Genomic DNA, 24,589 nt, shown 5'->3' with positions numbered 1-24,589 from the left:
ATATTCCATTTTACAGTTATGTTAGGCTTCAGCTGATAAGCTATTCATTGAGTGAATAACAATGCTTTTCTGCTTTGTGACAACGCTCAGGAAAGTGACAGGTTAGAATGCCGTAGGACCTGGTCTGTGATGCTTATGGCTCAGCTGTTGTAATCCTTTCCCTAGTTCCTATCATAACTAGAGGCAATGTAAATGAGTTGTAGACTGATGCTGACACCACTGCATCAACTCCTTCCGATCTAAGCTCTGTGCTTCCTTTGTGTCAGAGGATAGTGTCAGCTTCAAATAGGGGCATCAACAAGCTGTCGACTTTTCTTGGCTCTCTTCCTAGTGCATACAGGAAGTGTGGAATTTCTGATGCTCTCTGGCACGGTAGCTCCAGATCAAAGCTGACATCTGCCCTTTTGGGACTCCAAGAAGCTTCTGTTTGCTTCGTCTTTCATTTATGGAATACATTAATGAGGATGCTTTATACACATTCTAAATTATCCACAGAATACGTATTTCTCCAGGGAAAAGAGGTAGCCTTGCCAAGGTTGGGAGTCAACACACGTCTATAAAAACCAAGGAAATGCATATTATACTTTGATTGCATTTGGATGCGCACAAGTTCACCACAGGCCACATCTCCTCTGTCTCCTGTTTTGCTACAATACCTGGTCCTTATGATTTTATGCCAGCAGCACAGCTAGAACACATTCATCAGGTATGCTAGGCTGGTGTAGGTGAATTTTTTGAAGCCTTTGTATGTTAATCTGAGTGCACTATTGTTTTTGGGGGCTATAGTGCATTTTTTTCCTTTTATACTGGTTTTCCCCAAAGAAATAATCCAAAAGTCATATGAAAGGTTTAGTGAAGTGGAACACTATTGGTAGTTAAACAGTTCATATAAAGGTCTATACAGTAGGGCAAAGAGGGACCACCGAGGAGAAAAAGGACATAAAAATTTTGTTCCAAAGGGTCCTTTCAAATGGGGGGTTTCCACCCGGTGGACTCTGTTTTGCTCAGCGGGGATTGATCCGCCGATCCCCGCTGAAGAGGCAGATGACCGCTCCGTCTCCGCTTACTTTGCAGAGACAGACCTGTCAGATCCCAGCTCTCCTCTATGGCAGATCGTATGAAAACAGACCCCCTGTCCGTTTGCATCCAATCTGATCGTCCAGATGGATAGAATATAGGGTTTCCATCCGTCTGGATTTCACAGACCACATTGGATCGGAGAGCAGCGACTGTCAGCAGAGATGTGACCGCTGACATCCGCTGCTCTATATAAAGGGACATGGAGTATCCGATCAGGTCAGCCTGTAAAACTGACAGGCGGACTTGATCGGAAAGCCCGTGTGAAAGGGGCCTAAAGGAAGACCGTCTCGCCAAATGAGGGTTAGTTAGGAGCTTTGCTTTTATGATGCATGACACTTAATATATCTAAGGGGAAGGTTCACTCTCGTACTTTGTCCTTGTGACCGGCACTGAAAGGCAAGAAATTAAAATTTTAAGTTGCCATCAAACCAGAAATTGATTAGAAATCTTCAGTTGGGGACACTGGTTCTGGTAACAACTGTCTTAGAAGAGAGTTCCAGAACATTGGAGAGAGGTTTTTTATTTTCCCTCATTTCCTGTTAACGCAACTGTAGGTGAACCAAAATATAACTTGTGAGATAAAAACCACAGGGGCTTTAACTATCCTCTACTCCAACAAAAATGACCCAAAAAAAAAATCTTAGTGAATTTCATATGTGAAGTCTACAGTGATAGGAAATGTTCTGGTTTTGCGGAGAGTTTCTTTAAATCTTTGGCATTGGGTCAGTACTACAAACACCACTAATGTTATTTATGACCGCCAAATTGAAAACTGTATGTTGCATCACTAAATTGCGTGGAATAAAATATCTCCTTTTCTCTATCTTCCATTGACAGACACAGCCTCATCTTCATGAGCTGTGTGGGTTATGCTGTCACCTGCAGGAGTAATCTAGGCAGTATGTTAGCACAAATCTTTTGCATATACACGCCCACGGGGCTGTCCCTCTAGACATAACCCTCACAGACACAGCCCAGCACACCAGTTTGCTTCTGCCTAGCGAAGGAGTAGATCCTAGGTTTCTTGCTGGGACTCCGGTCTCAGAATATTTTCTATAGTTTCTCTTTCCTCACTTGCTAGCTAGTGTTCAGGGAAGAATCTCCTGGTGATCTACAAACAACAATGCCGACGGGGGCTTCGCACTGGATAATCTAGATCCTTATGGTCTCCCCAGCCTGGCCTACGAGTGTGAGCAGGTTATAGTCCCGACCTAGGCCTTGCCACGACGGTGCCCCTTTTCCGGATGGGGACGAGCCTGCGAGTGGATGCCTCACCGGGATGCGATGACCTGTAACGCCCTGAGTCGCAGCATACCCTTTGGCTGGCAGCACCCTCGCTTCGGGTGGGAGGCAGTCTGCCTGGAGCGGAGCCCACCCGGTCCATAGTATGGTGAGTAAATGTGCCACCCTTGCCCCTGCTGGCCTTGGTGGGGGTTTTGTGGGCCCTCTCCTTTGGGATAATGGGATTTATGCCTCCTGAAAGATCCCCCTGGCCTGCCCCGGTACCCCGCCTTCCCTGTTCCGGCAGGGGGCTGTGTGTCTGGGGCACCTGGCAGTCTGGGGGGGTGGCATGGTACCTTGGGATTGCTGGTTCCTCTTGTGGATCCTGAGGCCTTCATAGTGTCTGTACCTGACCACATGGTTCGTTGTGGGCGCTGCCATCTTAAGTGTGGGCAATGTTGTTTTTTCCCCATAGACTTGTATGGGGCAGCCATTTTCCCTGAGCTTCCTATTGCAACTGTATGGGCAACCATGTTTGTGTAGCCTTTCATTCAGGGCGAGATCACTTCCTGTGCTCTGTTTCCTGCTGCTGGCCGAGGTAATTTCCTGTCTCTTTCTGCATGCTGCTGGAACGATCAGGACGACGTTTTCTCTGGGGTGGTATAGTACTGGGGTCCCTGCGGACATAATACTGCGGACATATCCCTGCATGCTCTGCTGTTAGTTTTGTTTAAAGGGGATCTCTGCAGACCGCTGCGATCTGTGGTCGGAACTGCGATCGGCGCTTCTTAAAGCGACCGTACTCAGTTTTTTGCAACTTGCAATATGGAGTCCCAAACTGTGAATTTTGCGGGAACATGCTTTAGTGGAAGCCCTGTTTTTTTCAGTACGGGACTCTTTAAAATTGGCTGATGAGCCCACGCTGGAAGGGACGCTGGTGGCTTTTGGCTCCCAGAAGTCTCAGAAACCTGGCAAGGTTTTCCCTTGCCCCGACACTTTTCATGGTGATGTGAATGACCAATGGCGGTGCGTTAAAGTGTTGTGCCAAAGCGATTTAAACGCCTGTATCCTTTTGCTGAAAAGATCAACAACCGTTGGACGGTGCCACATAAAGTGGGCCATCCTGTCTCCAGATTAAACAAATCTACTCTTGTGCCTGTGGAAGACTCCCCATTTTTTATGGATCCAGTGGACAGGTGGGTGGAATCCTCGTCCCCGAGACTGTTCCTCCAGAACAGCTGGAACTATTGGACCAGGTGATCCAGGCTTTGGTGTTCCTGTGCGATGTGTCTATGGATGCGGCTCCCCTGGTGGCCAGGGTTTCAGCTGTGGGCATGGCCTTGAGACGCATGGTTTGGCTGATGAGCTGATCGGCTGACCAAGCTTCTAAGAAAGCCCTAGCTGACCTCCCCTTTCTGGGAGAGCATTTGTTTGGCGACTCATTGGATGAGTTGATCAAGGGCTTGACTGGCGGGAAGAGTACTCTTCTTCCTCAATCCTCCAAAGGTAAGACTCCCCGTACTAAGCGGGGTCCCCCTTTTTCTGCTCACAAGCGCTTTTTTTTTTTCGTGCTTCCCGAGCGCAAGAAAAAGGTAAGCCGTTCAGAGCCTCTGAAGGGGCTAAAAAGCATTAGGGCAAGTCCAAGCCCGGTCAGTCCGATGCTGCTGACAAGTCCTCTTCAGCATGAAGGGGCGACCTCACTCGGCTCAGAGATGGGGGGGGGGGATGTCTGCTCTACTTCCAGGAACCCTGGACTTCCTTCATTCAGGACGATTGGGTTCGCAAACAAATTTGTTCCGGGTGCAAGATCAAATTCTGGTCCCTGCCAGGGGACAGATTTTTTTCAGCCAAATCTTCACCTGTCTCCAGAGCGTTTGAAGGATCTGCAGGAGGCTGTGCAAGATCTCCTGGCTCAAGGGGTAGTTGTGCTGGTTCCTCAGCAGTAACGCTCTCATGGTTTCTATTCAAACCTGTTCATGGTGCCCAGAAAGGAGGGTAAGGCGCGTCCAATTTTAGATCTTGAAGCTCTGAATCTTTGGGCGGGTGCAGAAGATTCAAATGGAGTCTATTCGGTCAGTGGTGGCTTTATTGAATCGGGGGTTTTCTGGCTTCCATCAATCTCAAGGATGCATATCTCCACGTCCCCATTTTCGAGGGACACCAGTGATTCCTCCACTTTGCGGTGGCAGAGGAGCACTTTCAATTTTTGCCGCTACCCTTTGGTCTCGCCTCCGCTCCCGGAGTATTTACCAAGATCCTGGCCCCTGTGCTGGCCTTGTTACGTTGGTGAGGAATCTCAATTGTCTGATATCTGGACGATTTCCTGTTGCGAGCAGACTCTCATTCGGATCTGTTGGGCAACATCTCTATCACGATTTAATTTACTAGCTATTTAAGGCTAGTATTCTTTTCTGTTCCATCTCCATCTTTGTTGCTTTGATGAAGGAGCGCGGCTGCCTGTCCCACGGCAGCACACACGCTCGGAAACGCGTCGCGTCCCTGTGACGTCATCCGCATGTTCCAGCTGACCAAGCCTCGTTTCCATCCAAGGACGCTTCTGCTCCAGCTTCGCCGCTACTGCCGGCTGCGGTGAAGAGGAGACCAGTCGTTCAGAGTTGGCAGCACGGACTGGATGACCTCTCTCCAACCGACCAATCTTGGAATCTCCCAGGAGGATTTTTGATAGATGTCTTGCATACACGCACAAATGTGAGTGCATATATATTTTTATCCAATAAATGTGTTTTACAGTCTGCACTTAGAGGCGCCTCTCTTTCTCTCTTTTTTGTATTCAGTTTGGAGAACCCTTGGCTCATTGGTTCTGGACGGCTGCCCTATATGCTGGACTTTTTATGTTTCCTCCCTCCCCCGTCCCATTTTATCCCATTTTATCTATTTATATCCATTGGACATTATATGGACTTATATGGACTTAAATGGACTTGTGTTTTATTGTGTGGCCAAGCGCCTGTCATATGTTTTTTTATCTATCATGATTTAGACCCTTCAAGAATTCGGGTGGACGTTCAAAAAAATATGCTCTGACGCCATCAGTACGGGTCACTTATCTGCCGCTGACTCTTGACTCTGGCGAGGGTCTTTCTCCCCCTGGAAAAACTTCAGAAGCTGCAAAAAGCAGTCAGGTTGCTGATGGCGACCAATCAGCCCTCCTTGCGGGCTTGCATGAGGGCCCTGGGTCTGATGGTTTCGACCTTCAAAGCAGTCCCGTTTGCTCAGTCTCACTCGAGACCTTTGCAAAAAGAGATTTTGGCGAAATGGAACAGAGATCCTTGGTCATTGGACCAGAAGATTCGCTTGAACCATCTTACAAAGTCGGCTCTTTTCTTGGTGTCTCCGGTCACCTGCCCTGTGCCAGGGAAAGTCCTTCCTGCCGGTGTTTTGGATGGTGGTCACCACGGACAACAGCCTGTCAGGCTGGGGTGGAGTGCTGGGGAAGCTTTGTGCCCAGGGGACTTGGACGACGGAAGAGTCTTCCTTGCGGATCAATATTCTGGAGCTGATAGCGATCAAGCTCTGCCTGCTTCACTGAACGGGTCAGCTACGCGGCTGTCCAGTTCAGATACAGTCTGACAATGCCATGGTCGTGGCTTACATCGATCACCAAGGGGATACCAAGTGTGTCCTGGCGGCCAAGGAGGTGGCGGAGATTCTGTTTTGGAGGGAACAAAATGTCCCAGCTCTTTCTGCAGTCCACATTTTTGGGGGTGGAGAATTGGCAAGCTGATTACCTGAGTCGTCAGGTGTTGGATCAAGGGGAATGGTCCCTTCATCCGGAGGTGTTTCATCTCCTGTGTGCCCGGTGGGGGACTCCAGAGGTGGATCTGTTTTGCGTCTCGCCTCAACAGGAAAGTTTATCAGTTTGTGGCCAGGTCTCGGGATCCTCTGGCAGACGCCACAGACGCTCTGGTGGCTCCTTGGAGCCAGGATCGCCTGATTTATGCCTTCCCTCCGCTCGTACTCCTGCCAAGGTTTCTTCACCGGGTGGTGATGGAAGGCATTCAGGTGGTTCTGGTGGCACCAGACTGGCCTCGGTGGTCTTGGTACGCAGACGTAGGAAAAATGGTCGTAGACCCTCCCATGGAGACTTCCTCTGCGGGAAGATCTACTGTCCCAAGGACCGATCTTCCATCCTGCTTTACGGTCGCTGGCTTTAACGGCTTGGCTGTTAAAAGCAAAGTGTTGAGGGATAGAGGTCTGTCTGACTCTGTGATTCCTACCCTTTTAAAGGCCAGGAAGTCGACTTCCAGGAAGATCTATCATCGCACGTGGAAATCATACATTTCATGGTGTGAATCGCTGCAGCTGCACCCTCGCTTGTTTTCTATAGCTAGGGTTTTGGCCTTTTTACAAAAAGGGGTTGAGCAGCGCTTGACGTTGGGTACTATCAGTGTCAGGTGTTGGCTTTGGCTGTTTACTTCCAACGTCCGTTGGCCACTAATAGCTTTATTCACACTTTCATCCAGGGGGTGCGTCATCTGGCTCCTCCGAGGAGATCCCCATTATCGCCATGGATCTCAATCTGGTTTTGTCTGTTCTTCAAAAGCCTCCCTTTGAGAATCTCAGGGAGATTTCTCTGATTTCCTTGTCACAGAAGGTTGCCTTCCTAGTGGCTATTACTTCTGCTTGCAGAGTCTCTGAGTTGGCGGCTCTATCCTGTCCGCCTTATTTAGTGGTCCACAGGGATAAAGTGGTCCTCCGGCCAAAACAGTCTTTTCTCCCTAAGGTGGTGTCAGATTTTCACCTTAATGAAGACATTTTGTTGCCTTCCATATGTCCGAAGTCTAAGCATCCCAAGGAAATTGACGGTTACTGAGTCCTTTAGGAAATCGGACTCTTTGTCTTTACGGACGGTCCTCCCAAAGGTTTGGCTGCATCTGCTGTAAAAATTTTGATATGGATCAGGCAGACGGTTGTTCAGGCTTATTCACTCAAGGGTCAGGTTCCTCCTTTTACCTGTGAAGGCTTATTCTACTAGAGCGCTGAGTGCCTCTTGGACTTTTCGCCATCGGCCTCGGTTGTACGGGTTTGTAGGGCAGCGACTTGGTCGTCTGTGTACACCTTTACCAAATTTTACAAGGTGGATTTGTTGACTTCTTCCGATGCCTCTTTTGGCTGCAAGGTTTTGCGGGCTGATGTTTCATCAGAGAATGTTTTTTTCCTATTCTCTTAGTGGTCTTTTACCTGGGTGAGCTCATGTTGTTTTGGTTGAGCTTCATGTTACCCAGTTGGCTAGGTTTAGCCTTTGGAGTTTGTTACTTTCTGGTTGCGTTTTTTCCCTCCCCTCATGCCTATACTGCTTTGGGACGTCCCACACAGCTCATGAAGATGAGGCTGCGACTGTCAATGGACGATAGAGAAAATAAAATTTTTGTAAGATCTTACTCTAAAATCTTTCTCTGATGTCCATTAGCAGACGCAACACCCTCCCCTCTGATGGGGATGTTTTTTTTGTCTTCACTGCTTGCAACTAAACTGATGTGCTGGGCTGTGTCTGTGAGGGTTATGTCTGGAGTGACAGCCCCGTGGGCATGTATATGTAAAAACTTTGTACGATTGTACTTCCTAGACTACTCCTGCAGGTGACAGCATAACCCACATAGCTCATGAAGATGAGGCTGCATCTGTGAATGGACATCAGAGAAAAAGATTTTACGGTAAGATCTTACAAAAAAATCTTATTTTTTCATTTCTAGGTTCCACAACCTACTTTGGTTAAGCCAACTGAAGGTGTTCTTGCTGGGGGCACATACATAACAATAAGTGGAGAACTGTTGGAAACCGGATCTAAAAGTGATGTTCGAGTGACTCTTGATGACATCAATTGTGACGTGTATGTATATGACTGCATTTAGAAATGTGTTCATTCTGTATATTTTTGGGGGTGCTATGCTTTTAGAGTCTTAAACCATAACCGAATCTTTCTAGCAAATATGATAATGTAAGCTTGGACTGCGTAATAACCACTTTCAGGCTTAAATTCCAGTAGCCATAGAATGGAATCAGATTATCTATCTTTCCTTTTCCCAGGGTGAAAAGAAGATTCTAATTGTTATGGCGAATACAGATTAATACTATTTTTCCTCTGGAACATTTGCGATGGTTCCTATTTCTGTGTTCTTACTATCTTTTGTATCTTTGGTGCTCAGTGAGAAACCTCCAGGTTTAGCCTGTTGTTTTGTATAGTAAACATCTGTGTGAGCACTATATACGTATGTAAAAGTTTGCCTTATCACAAAATCACATATATAAACATTAGCAGGATCAGACAAGGGTAACCAAAAAAAAGAATTACATAGTGCAGTGATACATTAATTATAATTACAATATAACACATTATAGCAGACAGTAAATATTGCAGAGTCCTGTGATGTGTCCAGTACAAAGCCGCTGTAATGGGCAGGAAGATGGACCGCGCTGCAGACATTCCAGAAATGCTGGTATAAGGATCAAACACGATCAGTTAGAAACAAACACCCCCCCCCCCCCTTTCCATACTTCAGGACATACTTATTGTATTAAAGATATGAGGCATATGGAACACCTTGCAGCTAGATTAACTGCTTGACCCCAGGCCAACACTGACACATGTAAAAATGAGCATTTTTTTTTTTTTTGCTAGAAAGTTACTTAGAACCCCCAAACATATTGTGTGTGTGTGTGTGTGTATGTATGTGTATATATGTGTGTATATATATATATATATATATACACACAGGTCCTTCTCAAAAAATTAGCATATTGTGATAAAGTTCATTATTTTCTGTAATGTACTGATAAACATTGGACTTTCATATATTTTAGATTCATTACACACAACTGAAGTAGTGCAAGCCTTTTATTGTTTTAATATTGATGATTTTGGCATACAGCTCATGAAAAACCAAAATTCCTATCTCAAAAAATTAGCATATTTCATCCGACCAATAAAAAAAAAAAGTGTTTTTAATACAAAAAAAGTCAACCTTCAAATAATTATGTTCAGTTATGCACTCAATAATTGGTCGGGAATCCTTTTGCAGAAATGCTGAGGTGTTATGGAGGCCCAGGATGCTTCGATAGCGGCCTTGAGCTCATCCAGAGTGTTGGGTCTTGCGTCTCTCAACTTCCTCTTCACAACATCCCACAGATTCTCTATGGGGTTCAGGTCAGGAGAGTTGGCAGGCCAATTGAGCACAGTAATACCATGGTCAGTAAACCATTTACCAGTGGTTTTGGCACTGTGAGCAGGTGCCAGGTCGTGCTGAAAAATGAAATCTTCATCTTCATAAAGCTTTTCAGCAGATGGAAGCATGAAGTGCTCCAAAATCTCCTGATAGCTAGCTGCATTGACCCTGCCCTTGATAAAACACAGTGGACCAACACCAGCAGCTGACATGGCACCCCAGACCATCACTGACTGTGGGTACTTGACACTGGACTTCAGGCATTTGGCATTTCCCTCTCCCCAGTCTTCCTCCAGACTCTGGCACCTTGATTTCCGAATGACATGCAAAATTTGCTTTCATCCAAAAAAGTACTTTGGACCACTGAGCAACAGTCCAGTGCTGCTTCTCTGTAGCACAGGTCAGGCGCTTCTGTCGCTGTTTCTGGTTCAAAAGTGGCTTGACCTGGGGAATGCGGCACCTGTAGCCCATTTCCTGCACACGCCTGTACACGGTGGTTCTAGACGTTTCTACTCCAGACTCAGTCCACTGCTTCCGCAGGTCCCCCAAGGTCTGGAATCGGTCCTTCTCCACAATCTTCCTCAGGGTCCAGTCATCTCTTCTCGTTGGGCAGCGTTTTCTGCCACACTTTTTCCTTCCCACAGACTTCCCACTGAGGTGCCTTGATACAGCACTCTGGGAACAGCCTATTCGTTCAGAAATTTCTTTCTGTGTCTTACCCTCTTGCTTGAGGGTGTCAATGATGGCCTTCTGGACAGCAGTCAGGTCGGCAGTCTTACCCATGATTGTGGTTTTGAGTAATGAACCAGGCTGGGAGTTTTTAAAAGCCTCAGGAATCTTTTGCAGGTGTTTAGAGTTAATTAGTTGATTCAGATGATTAGGTTAATAGCTCGTTTAGAGAACCTTTTCATGATATGCTCATTTTTTGAGATAGGAATTGTGGTTTTTCATGAGCTGTATGCCAAAATCATCAATATTAAAACAATAAAAGGCTTGCACTACTTCAGTTGTGTGTAATGAATCTAAAATATATGCAAGTCTAATGTTTATGAGTACATTACAGAAAATAATGAACTTTATCACAATATGCTAATTTTTTAGGACCTGTGTGTGTATATATATATATATATATATATATATATATATATATATATATATATATATATGTATATATATAATTTTCTTTTTTAAACAGCTAACCTAGAGAATAAAATGGTGGGTGTTGCAGCCTTTGATATTGCATGATATTTGTGCAACGCTTTTTATTATTATTGTAATATTATAATAATTTTATTATATGCAGATATTGAATATTTTTAACACCTAATAATTCTTTGGTGGATTACATTGAATATGTCTGTCTTGATAATGCATATTATGAAGTTGATTTCGCTTGATGTTTTCTTTCTTTATTCTTACAGGTACCAAGTGGTAATAAACCCATAATAAAAAATGTAATATATTGCAGCTAACCAATCATTAGATGTGGTGGCTATATTAGTGTTTTTTTTTTTTTTTTTGTAGGCATTTTTCTTCTGTTGTTCACCTCGTGATCTGACCAGTAATACACCTCCTGTATAAGCATGAATGAAGGAAAACAGGGGGCACATTTGGACAGCAGCATTGTTAATCTGGGGGGAAGGGGAGTGTTAGATGTAGTAGTGGATTTCGATTCACTAACAAATTGAAGCCAAACTCCAGCTCACACTTTATAAGCCGTTACAGAAAACTGTTTTTTTTTTCCCCTTTTGGGATAAAGGTTTTACATAAACTAAAGCGAACCATTGCAAGCCACCCCTGCCAGTTTTAAATGGTTTGTCCCAACCCTCCAATTACTACATCTGCAGGGCAGGCTGTTCTGTTGAAAATCAAAAGACCCACTGTTCAGATCACCAGCCTAAAAATAAAGGAAAGAGCCTACAAAAGAAAATGTACGCAGTCTAAATGTCTGAGAATTGGTAAGCTGCAATAAAATGTTTGCGTTTGGATTTTTTGTCCACCGTGAACCAACGTATATTTTATATCATTGGAGAATTTGTTGCTATGGCTATGTTGGTATTTTTTTTTCTTATATGTGAAATATCTTTTCTTTTATGTTGAAGTCTAAATTCAGCTTTTTGTAAAAAAACAAAAAAAACAAATGCACGTGATTTTGCATGTACCTGCATTTATTTTTTTGGAGCTTGCAAAGCATTGCACTATCCACGATCCATAGATTGCAGGTGCAATATCAGGCTCTTGCAAGACACTTTTTTTTTTTTTTTTCTTCGTATATTCATATTTTTTTCACGTTTCCATTAGCATATACATTTTTAGATCATTACATTAACGATCACATATAACATTGCTTATAAATGTTACATATTTTAATATAGCAGTCATAATACCCCCTCCACCCCATCCCCCGTAAAAAAAGGCTTTCACCTCCTATTTGATTCTCTTATCGTCCCACCATTTCAGAAACCTTCTCAATTATACTTTATATATCTTCTTTACCCTGGCCCAGACCTCTAAGGTCTACAGTTCCTTGCGAAAGTATTCGGCCCCCTTGAACTTTGCGACCTTTTGCCACATTTCAGGCATCAAACCTAAAGATATAAAACTGTAATTTTCTCTTACGTCCTCCGACAGTCGCCGCCTCCTCTAAGTCATCACTGTTGGGTATTGACTTCCGCTCCGCAGGAGTAGCTAGGCATAAAGACTTAGTCAAAAGAACAAAGGCATTTGCATATACACACCCATCCGGGCATTATGTCCTCATTTGGGACGCACAGGACCCGCAAGTCGGCACAGGTTTTTCCCTGCCCAGCTGAGTTTCATTACACTGTTAATGATATGTTGTCACGTTTAAACGTCCATTCCTGGTGCCTGGTCAGTTCAAATTGCTTTATCCTTTTTCACCGGCTACAGTATCACAATGGTGTGTGCCTCCACAGGTAGATCACACTGTGGCCGTGTTAAACAAGGCTACCTTGGTTCCTTCCGAGGATACCCCGGTTTTCCGGTTTTCTAGCCCGCCATTCCTATACAGTGGCGGGCTCGTTGCTCAGACCCGTTTCGCGTCCGTTTTGGTGGCTCAGGTGGTGGCTGATTGGACTAAGGTGCTTAGGAGCAACCTCGTGTCTGGTGATGTTCCGCCTGCCCGGCTGGAAATGGTGGATCAAATCCACCAGGGAATCGGGTATCTGTGTGATGCGGCCTTGAATGAGGCCCCTTTAGTAGCTCGCCTCTCTAGTGTCTCGGTGCTTAACCGGCGACTGATATGGCTGAAGAGCTGGTCGGCTGACCGGTCCTCGCGGAAAACAGTTGCCGATTTTCCCTATGCTGGCTCTCGCCTTTTTGGCGAGGCGTGGGATGCCCTGGTAAAAGGCGTCACGGGGGGCAAGAACACCATGCTGCCCCAGACCCCGAAGAACAAGTCCTTTCGAGGCAAGCGGGGTTCTGCGCCTAGATCCACTCAGGGGTCCTTTCGTGCCTTTCAGAACCAATCCAAGGGCAAGCCCTTCAAGGCCCAGGGCAGTCAGACGAAGCCCTGGGCGGGTAATCAGAAGTCCGGCAATGCCGGCTCGGCGGGTCACTCCGCCTCTGCCTGAAGGGGCGCTCTCACCCATTTCAGGGGTGGGGGGACGTTTGCGCGGTTTCCTCCAACTTTGGCTGCTCCGGATATCGGACAGGTGGGCTCTGGAAATTGTTAGATCGGGATACAAGATCAAATTCCTTTCCCGGCCGGCGGACGGATTCTTTCCCTCAAACCGGTGGTTTTATTCAAATCTGTTCACTGTGCCCAGAAAGGAGGGCAAAGTGCGTCCTATTCTGGACCTGAAAGCGCTGAACCGCTTCGTGCGTGTTCGGAAGTTCCGTATGGAGTCTCTCCTTGTGTCCAGGAGAATTCCTGGCCTCGATAGATCTGAAAGATGCGTACCTGCACATCCCCTTTTTTGAGGGTCATCAGCGGTACCTTCGTTTTGCTATCGCAGAGGACCACTACCAGTTTGTGGCGTTACCTTTCGGTTTCGCTTCGGCACCAAGGGTTTTTACCAAAGTGTTGGCGCCGGTTCTGGGCCTGCTGAGGGCTCGGGGCGTTGCGGTCTTGGGTTACCTGGACGATCTACTTCTGAGATCGCGTGCCAGCCAGGACCTAGTGCGCGATCTGTCCACCACGGTACAGACGCTCCAGGAGTTCGGACCATCAACGTTCAGAAATCGACGTTGTCTCCATCGCTTTGTCTTCCCTCTCTGGGAATGATTCTGGACTCTGCTCGGGCAAGGGTGTTCTTGCCGGAGGACAAGCTCCGGACTTTGTGGGACGAGATCAGGTCCCTCAGGGACAGCCCATCCTCGTCACTCAGGGCCTGTATGCGGGGCCTGGGGTTGATGGTTTCGGCCTTCGAGGCGATGCCCTTTGCTCCGTTTTCACACGCGGGCTCTCCAAGCGGAGATCCTGGACAGGTGGGACAGACTGCCTCAGTCCCTGGATCTGTGTGTCTCCTTGAGTCGTCAGACCAGATTGCCTCTTCTGTGGTGGCTCCAGTCCCCGTCGGTGGCGGAAGGCAAGTCCTTCCATCCGTTGGTATGGACGGTGATTACCACGGATGCCGGCCTGTCGGGCTGGGGCGGAGTCCTGGGCAATCTGTCTGCCCAGGGCACTTGGTCGGAGGAGGAGTCCTCCCTCCCGATAAATGTGCTGGAATTGCGCGCGATAAAACTCTGTCTCTTCCAGTGGTCGGGCCGTCCTGTCCAGGTACAGACGGACAATGCTACCGCGGTGGCTTTATTCAACCACCAAGGGGGCACCAGGAGTGCTCGGGCGGCCCGGGAGGTGACCGACATTCTGTCTTGGGCCGAGACTCATGTCCCGGCGATCTCGGCAGTTCACATTCCGGGTGTGGAGAATTGGCAGGCCGACTATCTGAGCCGCCAGACCCTGGACCAGGGGGAATGGTCCCTGCACCCGGAGGTCTTCCAAATGCTGTGTGCGAGGTGGGGATCCCCGGACGTGGATCTGTTCGCATCCCGGCTAAATCGAAAGGTGGAAAGGTTCGTGGCAAGAACCTCGCGATCCGCTGGCAGACGCCTCGGATGTGTTGGTAGCCCCTTGGCATCAGTATCGTCTGATGTATGCCTTTCCCCCGATTCAGTTGCTATCCAGGTTCCTCCGCAGGTTAACCTCGGAACCGCACCTGGTGATTCTGGTGGCTCCGGATTGGCCACGCCGGTCCTGGTATGCCGACGTTGTTCACCTGGCAATGGCGCCTCCGTGGCGTCTGCCTCTGCGGGAAGATCTCCTGTCTCAGGGTCCGATCTTCCATCCTGCTTTACAGTCGCTGGCTTTAACGGCCTGGCTGTTGAGACCCAGGTCCTGAAGGACAGGGGTCTCTCCTCTAAGGTCATCCCTACCCTTGTCAGGGCTAGGAAAACTTCCTCTGGTAAAATCTATTACCGTACCTGGAAGACTTATTTCGCCTGGTGTGAGCCCAAGGGGTTCTCCCCTCGCTCATACTCGGTGTCGAGAGTGTTGGCCTTCCTCCAGTCTGGTGTGGACCAGCGCTTGGCGCTGGCCACGATCAAGGGCCAGGTGTCTGCACTGGCTATTCTTTTCCAACGCCCTGTGGCGTCTCATTCCCTGGTTCGCACCTTCATTCAAGGTGTGCGACATTTGGCTCCTCCCAGGAAGGAGCCCTTACCTCCATGGGACTTGAACTTAGTTCTGTCCGTGTTACAGCGTGCTCCCTTTGAAAACATTCGGGACATGTCGTTGCCTCTGCTGTCTAAGAAGGTTGCCTTTTTGGTGGCGATCTCTTCGGCTTGCAGAGTGTCAGAACTGGCAGCTTTATCTTGCCGTTCTCCGTACTTGGTGATTCACCGGGATAAGGTGGTTTTGCGTCCGCATCCCTCCTTTCTTCCTAAGGTGGTCTCTGAGTTCCACATTAATGAGGACATTGTCCTACCTTCGCTTTGTACGAAGCCTAAGCATCCTAAGGAGGTTGCTCTGCATTCCTTGGATGTTGTCAGGGCAATCAGGGTTTACCTGTCGTCTACGGAATCTTTTCGGAAGACGGATTCCCTCTTTGTCCTTCCTGAGTGACCTTGGAAGGGCATGGCTGCATCCGCAGCGACTATTGCCAAATGGATCAGACAGACCATTGAACAGGCTTACGCCTTGAAGGAACGGGTTCCACCCTTCCCTGTTAGGCGCACTCTACCAGATCTGTGAGTGCGTCCTGGGCCTATTGGCATCGGGCCTCGGTGGCCCAGGTGTGCAAGGCTGCGACTTGGTCGTTGGTGCACACCTTGTCCAAATTCTACAAAGTAGATGTTCTGGCATCAGCTGATGCCTCCTTTGGCCGCAAGGTTCTCAGTGCGGCAGTGCCATGAAGAACTCTTGTTTTTCATGGGTCCCTGGCTGTTGGTATTTGCTTTCCTGGGCTGTTGCTCCTGTTGAGCATTGTTTTTCTGTTGCCCAGAGGTTCTCTTACTGTGCAGGTAAGGTTCCTTTCTCTGATGTGGGTACTGCGTTGCCTTTTCTACTGTTGCGTCTCCCACCCCTTATGTCTATACTGCTTTGGGACATCCCAACAGTGATGACTTAGAGGAGGCGGCGACTGTCGGAGGACGTAAGAGAAAACTGAATTTTTGTAAAATCTTACCTGTAAAATTCCTTTCTCTGAGTCCTCCCACAGTCACCGCCCCCGCCCCTCTTTTGGGGTTCTTATTACCTACTGCTATGCTACCAAACTGAGTTGGAAGTGGCCACTGCAGGGGGGTATTAACCAGATGGGACAGCCCCCATGGGTGTGTATATGCAAATGCCTTTGTTTCTTTTGACTAAGTCTTTATGCCTAGCTACTCCTGCGGAGCGGAAGTCAATACCCAACAGTGATGACTTAGAGGAGGCGGCGACTGTCGGAGGACTCGGAGAAAGGAATTTTACAGGTAAGATTTTACAAAAATTCAGTTTTTTTGTGAAGAATCAACAACAAGTGGGACACAATCGTGAAGTGGAACGAAATTTATTGGATATTTCAAACTTTAACAAATAAACTGAAAAATTGGGCATGCAAAATTATTCAGCCCCTTTACTTTCAGTGCAGCAAACTCTCTCCAGAAGTTCAGTGAGGATCTCTGAATGATCCAATGTTGACCTAAATGACTAATGATGATAAATAGAATCCACCTGTGTGTAATCAAGTCTCTGTATAAATGCACCTGCACTGTGATAGTCTCAGAGGTCCGTTTAAAGCACAGAGAGCATCATGAAGAACAAGGAACACACCAGGCAGGTCCGAGATATTGTTGTGGAGAAGTTTAAAGCCGAATTTGGATACAAAAAGATTTCCCAAGCTTTAAACATCCCAAGGAGCACTGTGCAAGCGATAATATTGAATTGGAAGGAGTATCAGACCACTGCACATCTACGAAGACCTGCCCGTCCCTCTAAACTTTCAGCTCATACAAGGAGAAGACTGATCAGAGATGCAGCCAAGAGGCCCATGATCAGTCTGGATGAACTGCAGAGATCTACAGCTGAGGTGGGAGACTCTGTCCATAGGACAACAATCAGTCGTATACTGCACAAATCTGGCCTTTATGGAAGAGTGGCAAGAAGAAAGCCATTTCTTAAAAGATATCTATAAAAAGTGTTGTTTAAAGTTTGCCACAAGCCACCTGGGAGACACACCAAACATTTGGAAGAAGGTGCTCTGGTCAGATGAAACCAAAATCGAACTTTTTGGCAACAATGCAAAACGTTATGTTTAGCGTAAAAGCAACACAGCTCATCACCCTGAATACACCATCCCCACTGTCAAACAAGGTGGTGGCAGCATCATGGTTAGGGCCTGCTTTTCTTCAGCAGGGACAGGAAAGATGGTTAAAATTGATGGCAAGATGGATGAAGCCAAATACAGGACCATTCTGGAAGAAAACCTGATGGAGTCTGCAAAAGACCTGAGACTGGGACGGAGATTTGTCTTCCAACAAGACCATGATCCAAAACATAAAGCAAAATCTACAATGGAATGGTTCACAAATAAACATATCCAGGTGTTAGAATGGCCAAGTCAAAGTCCACACCTGAATCCAATCGAGAATCTGTGGAAAGAACTGAAAACTGCTGTTCACAAACGCTCTCCATCCAACCTCACTGAGCTCAAGCTGTTTTGCAAGGAGGAATGGGCAAAAATGTCAGTCTCTCGATGTGCAAAACTGATAGAGACATACCCCAAGCGACTTACAGCTGTAATCGCAGCAAAAGGTGGCGCTACAAATTATTAAGTTAAGGGGGCTGAATAATTTTGCACGCCCAATTTTTCATTTTTCTTTTGTTAAAAAATTTTGAAATATCCAATAAATTTCATTCCACTTCATGATTGTTTCTCACTTGTTGATTCTTCACAAAAAAATTAGTTTTATATCTTTGTTTGAAGCCTGAAATGTGGCAAAAGGTCAAAGTTCAAGGGGGCCGAATACTTTCGCAAAGCACTGTAGGTTACTTATACTCCTACGTCATAACACCTATCTGCTCAACCATCCAACAACTTTATATAGTCTTCCATTTTTTTGAACTTCATATATTTTCCCCATATGTCCCAAAATTTCCCACAAGAATCCTCTGCTACCGATATGATTTCTTCCATGAATCTCACCCACTCCACCCTTACTAGCCAGTCAATCATATTTGGGGCCTCTGGGGATCGCCAATAGACCAGTATTAGTCATTTAGCTGCATTCAAAAGATGAGGCACTAAAGTATTTTTATAAACCACCACCTTTTTCTCTGTACTGTGAAACAAACAAGTCCAAGGTTCCATCTGAATACAGTCTCCTGTAATCTGGTGGATTATCCTAATGATCCCTTCCCAAAAGTATCTTTGTTCACTCCTACCACAAATGCACATGTTCCAGGGGCTTTGCATCCACCTCCAACAAGTTGGGGATACCTCTGCACCCATCCTCTGCGGGGTAAGGTACCATCAAGCAAACAACTTATAGCACATCTCTGTTGTCCTTAAATCAATCCATGAATAACAATCTCAAGATTTTCTTCCTCTTTTCATCCTCTAAGGGAGACCCTAATTCCTGTTCCCATTTCTCTAAATATGGCGGGTATGCGGGTTCTAATTCTCTAATTAAAATCTTATACATCTTTGATATGCTATGTTTGGTGCATGTAGAAGAGCTAAACAGTTTCTCCAGAGGTCTCCTATTGTCCCTCTCCTGCATAGGTTGCAGTAGTGAGTGCACAAAGTGCTCTAATTGTGTATATCTCCATTTATCAAGTGTCATATTTCCCCATTTTTGTGGTATTTCTGAATAAGTGCACATTCTATTTCCTATCATTATATCCTGTAATTGTATCACTTCACTTTTTGCCCATCTGACAAAATCTAAATAATCTTCCTTCCCTGGTATAAAATAATTTGTGTCTATTAACAAAATCAAAAATGCATTGTGATCCCAATGGGCCATTCTACAAATCCCGGTTTTCTCGTGGAGCCCAAACCATCTTCCCTGCTTTGTGCGCACTCAATCCCTACTCAACTTTTGCCTTCCTTGTTATGCGTACATTCAGCTACCGAAATTGCCTGATGATATTTTTTAAAATCGGGTGCTGCAACCCCCCCCCCCCCCCGTCTTTTTCCCCTTTTTTAATACTGAGTATGCGATTCTAGGATGTTTGTGTACCCATATATATTTTAGTACCATTGCTCTCAACTTTCAGAAGAAGCTCTGGGGAAGGGTAATTGGGACCATCTGAAATATATATTTAAGCTTGGAGAGGATGGGGGGTGGGAAGGGGGCATATTTTTGTCGCCTTTTTTTTTTTTTTTTCCACCTCTCTCGTCTCTCACAGGGATATGGCTGGGGATGGGATGTGCAACAAAAGGGTAATGGAACAATTAAAATGACTTCCAATGACAACAGTGGGTGGGGTGTCACACAATGTCTAAAAGTGCCAAGTGCAAAAAAGATGTCCTCGACATGTCTATACCCAAGATGTATTTGGAATAGGAGCATGACCACTGTATTTCTTTTAGGAGCTTTATCCAAGAAATACTGAGGTGAGCTGTTAGAGAGCACTTTGGTGCCAGCTGATCACACTGGTGAAGGGACACAGGAGAGCACAGATTAAGGACTATTTTATATGTATTTTTATCGATGGACTACTGTTATATGTGATATTAAAGATCAGTCATTTTGTATTTTTTTTTTTGCATGTGGCACTTTATTTTAGAAATTGTGTGACACCCCACCAACTGTTATCATTGGAAGTCATTTTAATTGTTCCATTGCCCTTTCATTGCACATCCCATCCCCATCCATATCCCTGTGAGAAAGGAGGGAGGGGGGAAAAAAAAGGACAAAAATATGTTGTAACCCCCCCCCACCCCTCCTTTTAGGGTAGCCTGCACTGATCAGATCTAGGGTGTCTTACAGTCTGTGAGGTCTGTGTAGTAGTAGTAAGGGTTCAGGAGGGATCGGGAGTGCGGTAGGTTCTCAGCAGTGGAGGCACTAGTCAGGCAAGCGGAGCTCAGGGTTCCGGAGCAGGAGGCTTCACTTGTGCGGCCAACACATCTCCAACCAGCAAACCAGCGAGGGCTACAGGATACCAAGAGGCAGCGGGGATCAGTCATGCCTTCAGGGCCCCTCCCCTCTCACAGAAGTGCAAGACACACTGTCTGCCTAAACCTCTACCTCTATAGGGGTTGACAGCTACTCAGCTGCAGGAAGTGTCAGTGAACTATGAAGGCGCTAATGAGTCCCCTGGTAGTTCATTGAGAACTACAAGCTGTCTCTTGCAGTGGCAGACAAAACTTGTAGATCATTAATTCACAGATCTCTGTGAATAAAATACATGGCTGTGTGGACAGAGCCCCGCACGGTTTTTAAATTGTGACAGTGGGTGCTGAAAGAGGATCATCCGCCTGATATCACAATAGGGGATCGGGAGGGTGCAAGGATTCTGCAATAGTAACATGTTACATGTTAGGGTGAACTTCTCTTCTAACTTTGTAAACGGGCAACTTTTATAAATAGGTATGAAAAAAAAAAAAGGAATAGTCCACCACTACCACCACCACCACCTCCTGCCGCTCTTAAAACCAAAAAAGAACACCAATAAAGAAAGGAAATGTCTTCATTGTTTGTAGTAAACATTCCCCATTGTACATAAAGGGTGCTTTCAAAGCCTTTATAGTAATAACCGAAACAAAATGTTTACAACCTTTGTTCTGTCACTTCATTGATATCCTCATCCATTTTATCAGAAAAGTGTTTTCATAGCTTATTCTAAAAAAAGCAACATTCATAGTTTGTAGTTGAGTACAGCAAGCAGGTACAGAGACACTGCCTTTGTTCAGGAATTCTGTACACTGACGTCTTTGGGAGAGTTAAGTGGGTCATAGTCTTGCAGTCACAGAAACTTGAATGAAACATGAGAATTAATTAGGAGGGAAGGGAATTCACTGACTGCCTGGATAAACAGAGCAGAGGAATGTTTAGGGCATTTTTCAATAGGGAATGTTTTTTTTTTTTTTTTTTTGCAAGATATTCCTGCCAAGTTATGTTTAAAAGGTTACATTAATCAGGGCAGGAAATTATGAGCGTATCTGAAAGATTTAACTGTCAAGTAGAAAGATGTTTGGCATTCTTCTTTGGCCTGTACTGTGTCTTAGAAGACACAACTTTAACTCTGTCTATTCTGTATTGTGGCAAACCATTTTAGTCCAGTATTCTTTCTCTAAAGAGAATTCATTAGCATCTTGAAATACAACAAAGACAGCTTGGCTTACAGAAGGAAATTCCAGGGTTTTTTGTTAGTTTGCTGATAACAAGCACAATGTGCCTATGTGTATAGTGAAATGTGTCTGTCAAGTTATTTTAAGACTAGAGATATACCATAAGTTAGCTGATTGTTTGGGCTCAAATACTCTTTGGAATGCTGCATCAATGAAGGGGTTACTGTGCTACTCACCAAAACCTTTGACTCCAAACTGTGCAGGCAAACTTGCCAAATAGTTCCAGCTGTCCCCGTTGTATTCCGTAGTTTTGCTTTCAGATTTGCCAATTTGGCTGAGGAGACATACAGTGATTAGCAACAAATGCTTCATGATTTTCAATTGCCTTTTAAATTATAAGTAACTTCAGCCAATCCCACTCCAATTAATATTCACCTCTATAACTCTCTGTTCGACAAATAAGAGCAAAGCCTTGTAGGCTATTTTGTACATGAAATCAACTTCAGTTCTCTTACATATGCAATAAAGTACCTTATTGTGTGTGTTAGGATTGAGTATGAAATTCCATGACTATATAAATGACAAGGCCATGAGCACATTCATGCCAAATATTTTTGTAATTAATTGTAAAAGATTATTCCTGATAATGCATTAAAACTAGCTCCCGCACTGGCATTATTAGTGCTAGTGTCTGCCATTGTCAGTCTGTTTCCAGCAGAAAATGACGAGTAGACATAAGCAGTGAGGGTTGGACAGGTTAAAGGATAACTAAGCTCAAGAGCCAAACTGTAATATATTGGAGCTAACAGCTTTTAAAGTGGTTGTAAACCTCAGACATGAAATATGAACAAAGCATATGCCTCTATAGTGTGTATGTGTCTCAATTAAAAGTACCAAGTGTCATTTCTGCTGGTTCTCTCCTTTTCCTGTTTTCCTGACACCAAGAGAAAAACGGTGACAGGGGAGGGACCTCCAGCTTATTGACAGCCTCAGCTCTGCTCCTGTGTGCTGTGTGACGGGGGTCTCTCTATCTCCACCCCCTCTCCCCCCCCCCCCCTCCTCAGCTCTGAGCTCTCTTCGATGAGCTCTGTAGCGTGTAATTTCAGCTCTCCGCCCCCTTTTTCTGGCAGCTCAGACAAGCTGTAAATATTCTTTATTTTGATGGTTGTAAAGCAGAAAAGACTGCAGATAAACAGTCGCAACATATGTAGGAGGATTTGTTTATTCACTGTGTATGTCAGGCCAGTCACTACACTGGATATACAGCATGTAAGGGTTTACAACCACTTTAAATGTGGCTTCTGCCTTAGTTTCCTTTTTCTTTTGAGCTAAGAACATTTTTACAATTACAAAAAAAAGTACATGCTGACATTAACCTTGCCAGAAATGCAGCATCCTTGTCACTTCCTGTGAGCTGCTCTAAGAATATCGTCCTTCCTAGCTGTTTTATGTAAACCAATTGCCCTGTACCCCCTCTGCCCCTAATGTATCGAAGATACAGATATGTTTTTATAGTCCATTTTTGGAGAAGAGTCTAGGGCAGGGTTTCTCAACTAGAGTTTCTCCACAGGTTGCTAGGGGGTTTTTCTTGAGAAATCAGGAATTTCTCCCTATCGGATACGTTTCCACTGACACCAATGATCTTTTTAGCTATCTGTAATGGGGTAATTCTTCCCAATGACCACAAGTGGTGTAAGGAGCATTCTTCCTAATGACCATCACATTAATGTATCTTGAGTTGTAGTGTTAGTAATTTTTTGCCAGGGTTCCCTGATACCGGAAAGTTATTTCAAAGTTTCCTCTTGAAATAGGTGTTAAAAAGGTTAAGAAAGGCTGGTCTAACGTGACAACCATGGCTCCCTCAATAGATACAGTGGAGGATTGGCATAGTCACCAAGGGACAAGATGGGTGGATTACCAGGTGAAAATAAAGCAAAACAAGCCTGAAAGATAGCAATCAAATGCAGCCATCATACCAAGGACTAGTAATCTGCACTATTACTACTTTTTTTTTTTTGTTTCTTAGGTTCCTTTTTGGATACACTTTTATTGCCAGCAAATGACATGGCACCTGATTGGGTGTGAGATAAAATGGGTTTAATCTCCTCCACAACAATTCTATTTGTTTAGAATATTTGCAGTTGTTCACCTTATAAAGCAGGGGTAGGCATCATTTTGAGCACTGTGTGGCAAAAAATGTTTTTAAAGAAATTGAGAGTGCCGTTTATCCAAAAAAAATGTCAACTTCATACTCTCAAACACACAGGAATTTTTTATAAATTGAATGCTGTAAACAACTTGAATATTAGTAAGAATGAACATTTCCTATTAATATTCAATGTTCGCCCTAAGTTCACTCCAACTCCTGCACCTGCGCCCCTCAGATCCCCCTAGTTCCTGCACCTGCGCCCCTCAGATCCCCCTAGTTCCTGCACTTGCGCACCTCAGATCCCCCCAGTTCCTGCACCTTCGCCCCTCAGATCCCCCCAGTTCCTGCACCTTCGCCCCTCAGATCCCCCCAGTTCCTGCACCTTCGCCCCTCAGATCCCCCCAGTTCCTGCACCTTCGCCCCTCAGATCCCCCCAGTACCTGCACCTTCGCCCCTCAGATCCCCCCAGTACCTGCACCTTCGTCCCTCGGATCCCCCCCAGTTCCGGCACCTTCGACCCTCGGATCCCCCCCAGTTCTGGCACCTTCGACCCTCGGATCCCCCCCAGTTCCGGCACCTTTGCCCCTCGGATCCCCCCCAGTTCCGGCACCTTTGCCCCTCGGATCCCCCCCAGTTCCGGCACCTTTGCCCCTCGGATCCCCCCCAGTTCCGGCACCTTTGCCCCTCGGATCCCCCCCAGTTCCGGCACCTTTGCCCCTCGGATCCCCCCCAGTTCCGGCACCTTTGCCCCTCGGATCCCCCCCAGTTCCGGCACCTTTGCCCCTCGGATCCCCCCCCAGTTCCGGCACCTTTGCCCCTCGGATCCCCCCAGTTCCGGCACCTTTGCCCCTCGGATCCCCCAGTTCCGGCACCTTTGCCCCTCGGATCCCCCAGTTCCGGCACCTTTGCCCCTCGGATCCCCCCAGTTCCGGCACCTTTGCCCCTCGGATCCCCCCAGTTCCGGCACCTTTGCCCCTCGGATCCCCCCAGTTCCGGCACCTTTGCCCCTCGGATCCCCCCAGTTCCGGCACCTTTGCCCCTCGGATCCCCCCAGTTCCGGCACCTTTGCCCCTCGGATCCCCCCAGTTCCGGCACCTTTGCCCCTCGGATCCCCCCAGTTCCGGCACCTTTGCCCCTCGGATCCCCCCAGTTCCGGCACCTTTGCCCCTCATATCCCCCCCTAGTTCCTGCACCTTTGCCCCTCATATCCCCCCCTA

At 46.2% G+C, this 24,589-nt stretch overlaps 1 protein-coding gene across 1 annotated transcript in view; it reads left to right on the top strand.

Annotated features, from left to right (window-relative positions):
* Positions 1-24,589, top strand: part of PLXNB2 (plexin B2) — a 560,635-nt gene that overhangs the window by 412,970 nt on the left and 123,076 nt on the right. The window contains exon 17 of the mRNA XM_082254716.1: positions 8,016-8,152. Within this exon, the coding sequence (XP_082110842.1) occupies positions 8,016-8,152 (137 nt within the window). The remainder of the gene's footprint in view (positions 1-8,015; positions 8,153-24,589) is intronic.

The sequence above is a fragment of the Pelophylax lessonae genome (assembly GCF_965119305.1).
Source record: "Pelophylax lessonae genome assembly, chromosome: 4".
NCBI lineage: Eukaryota > Metazoa > Chordata > Amphibia > Anura > Ranidae > Pelophylax > Pelophylax lessonae.
Note: the sequence above shows the minus strand (reverse complement) of the source record. Positions and strands in the feature narration are given on the sequence as shown.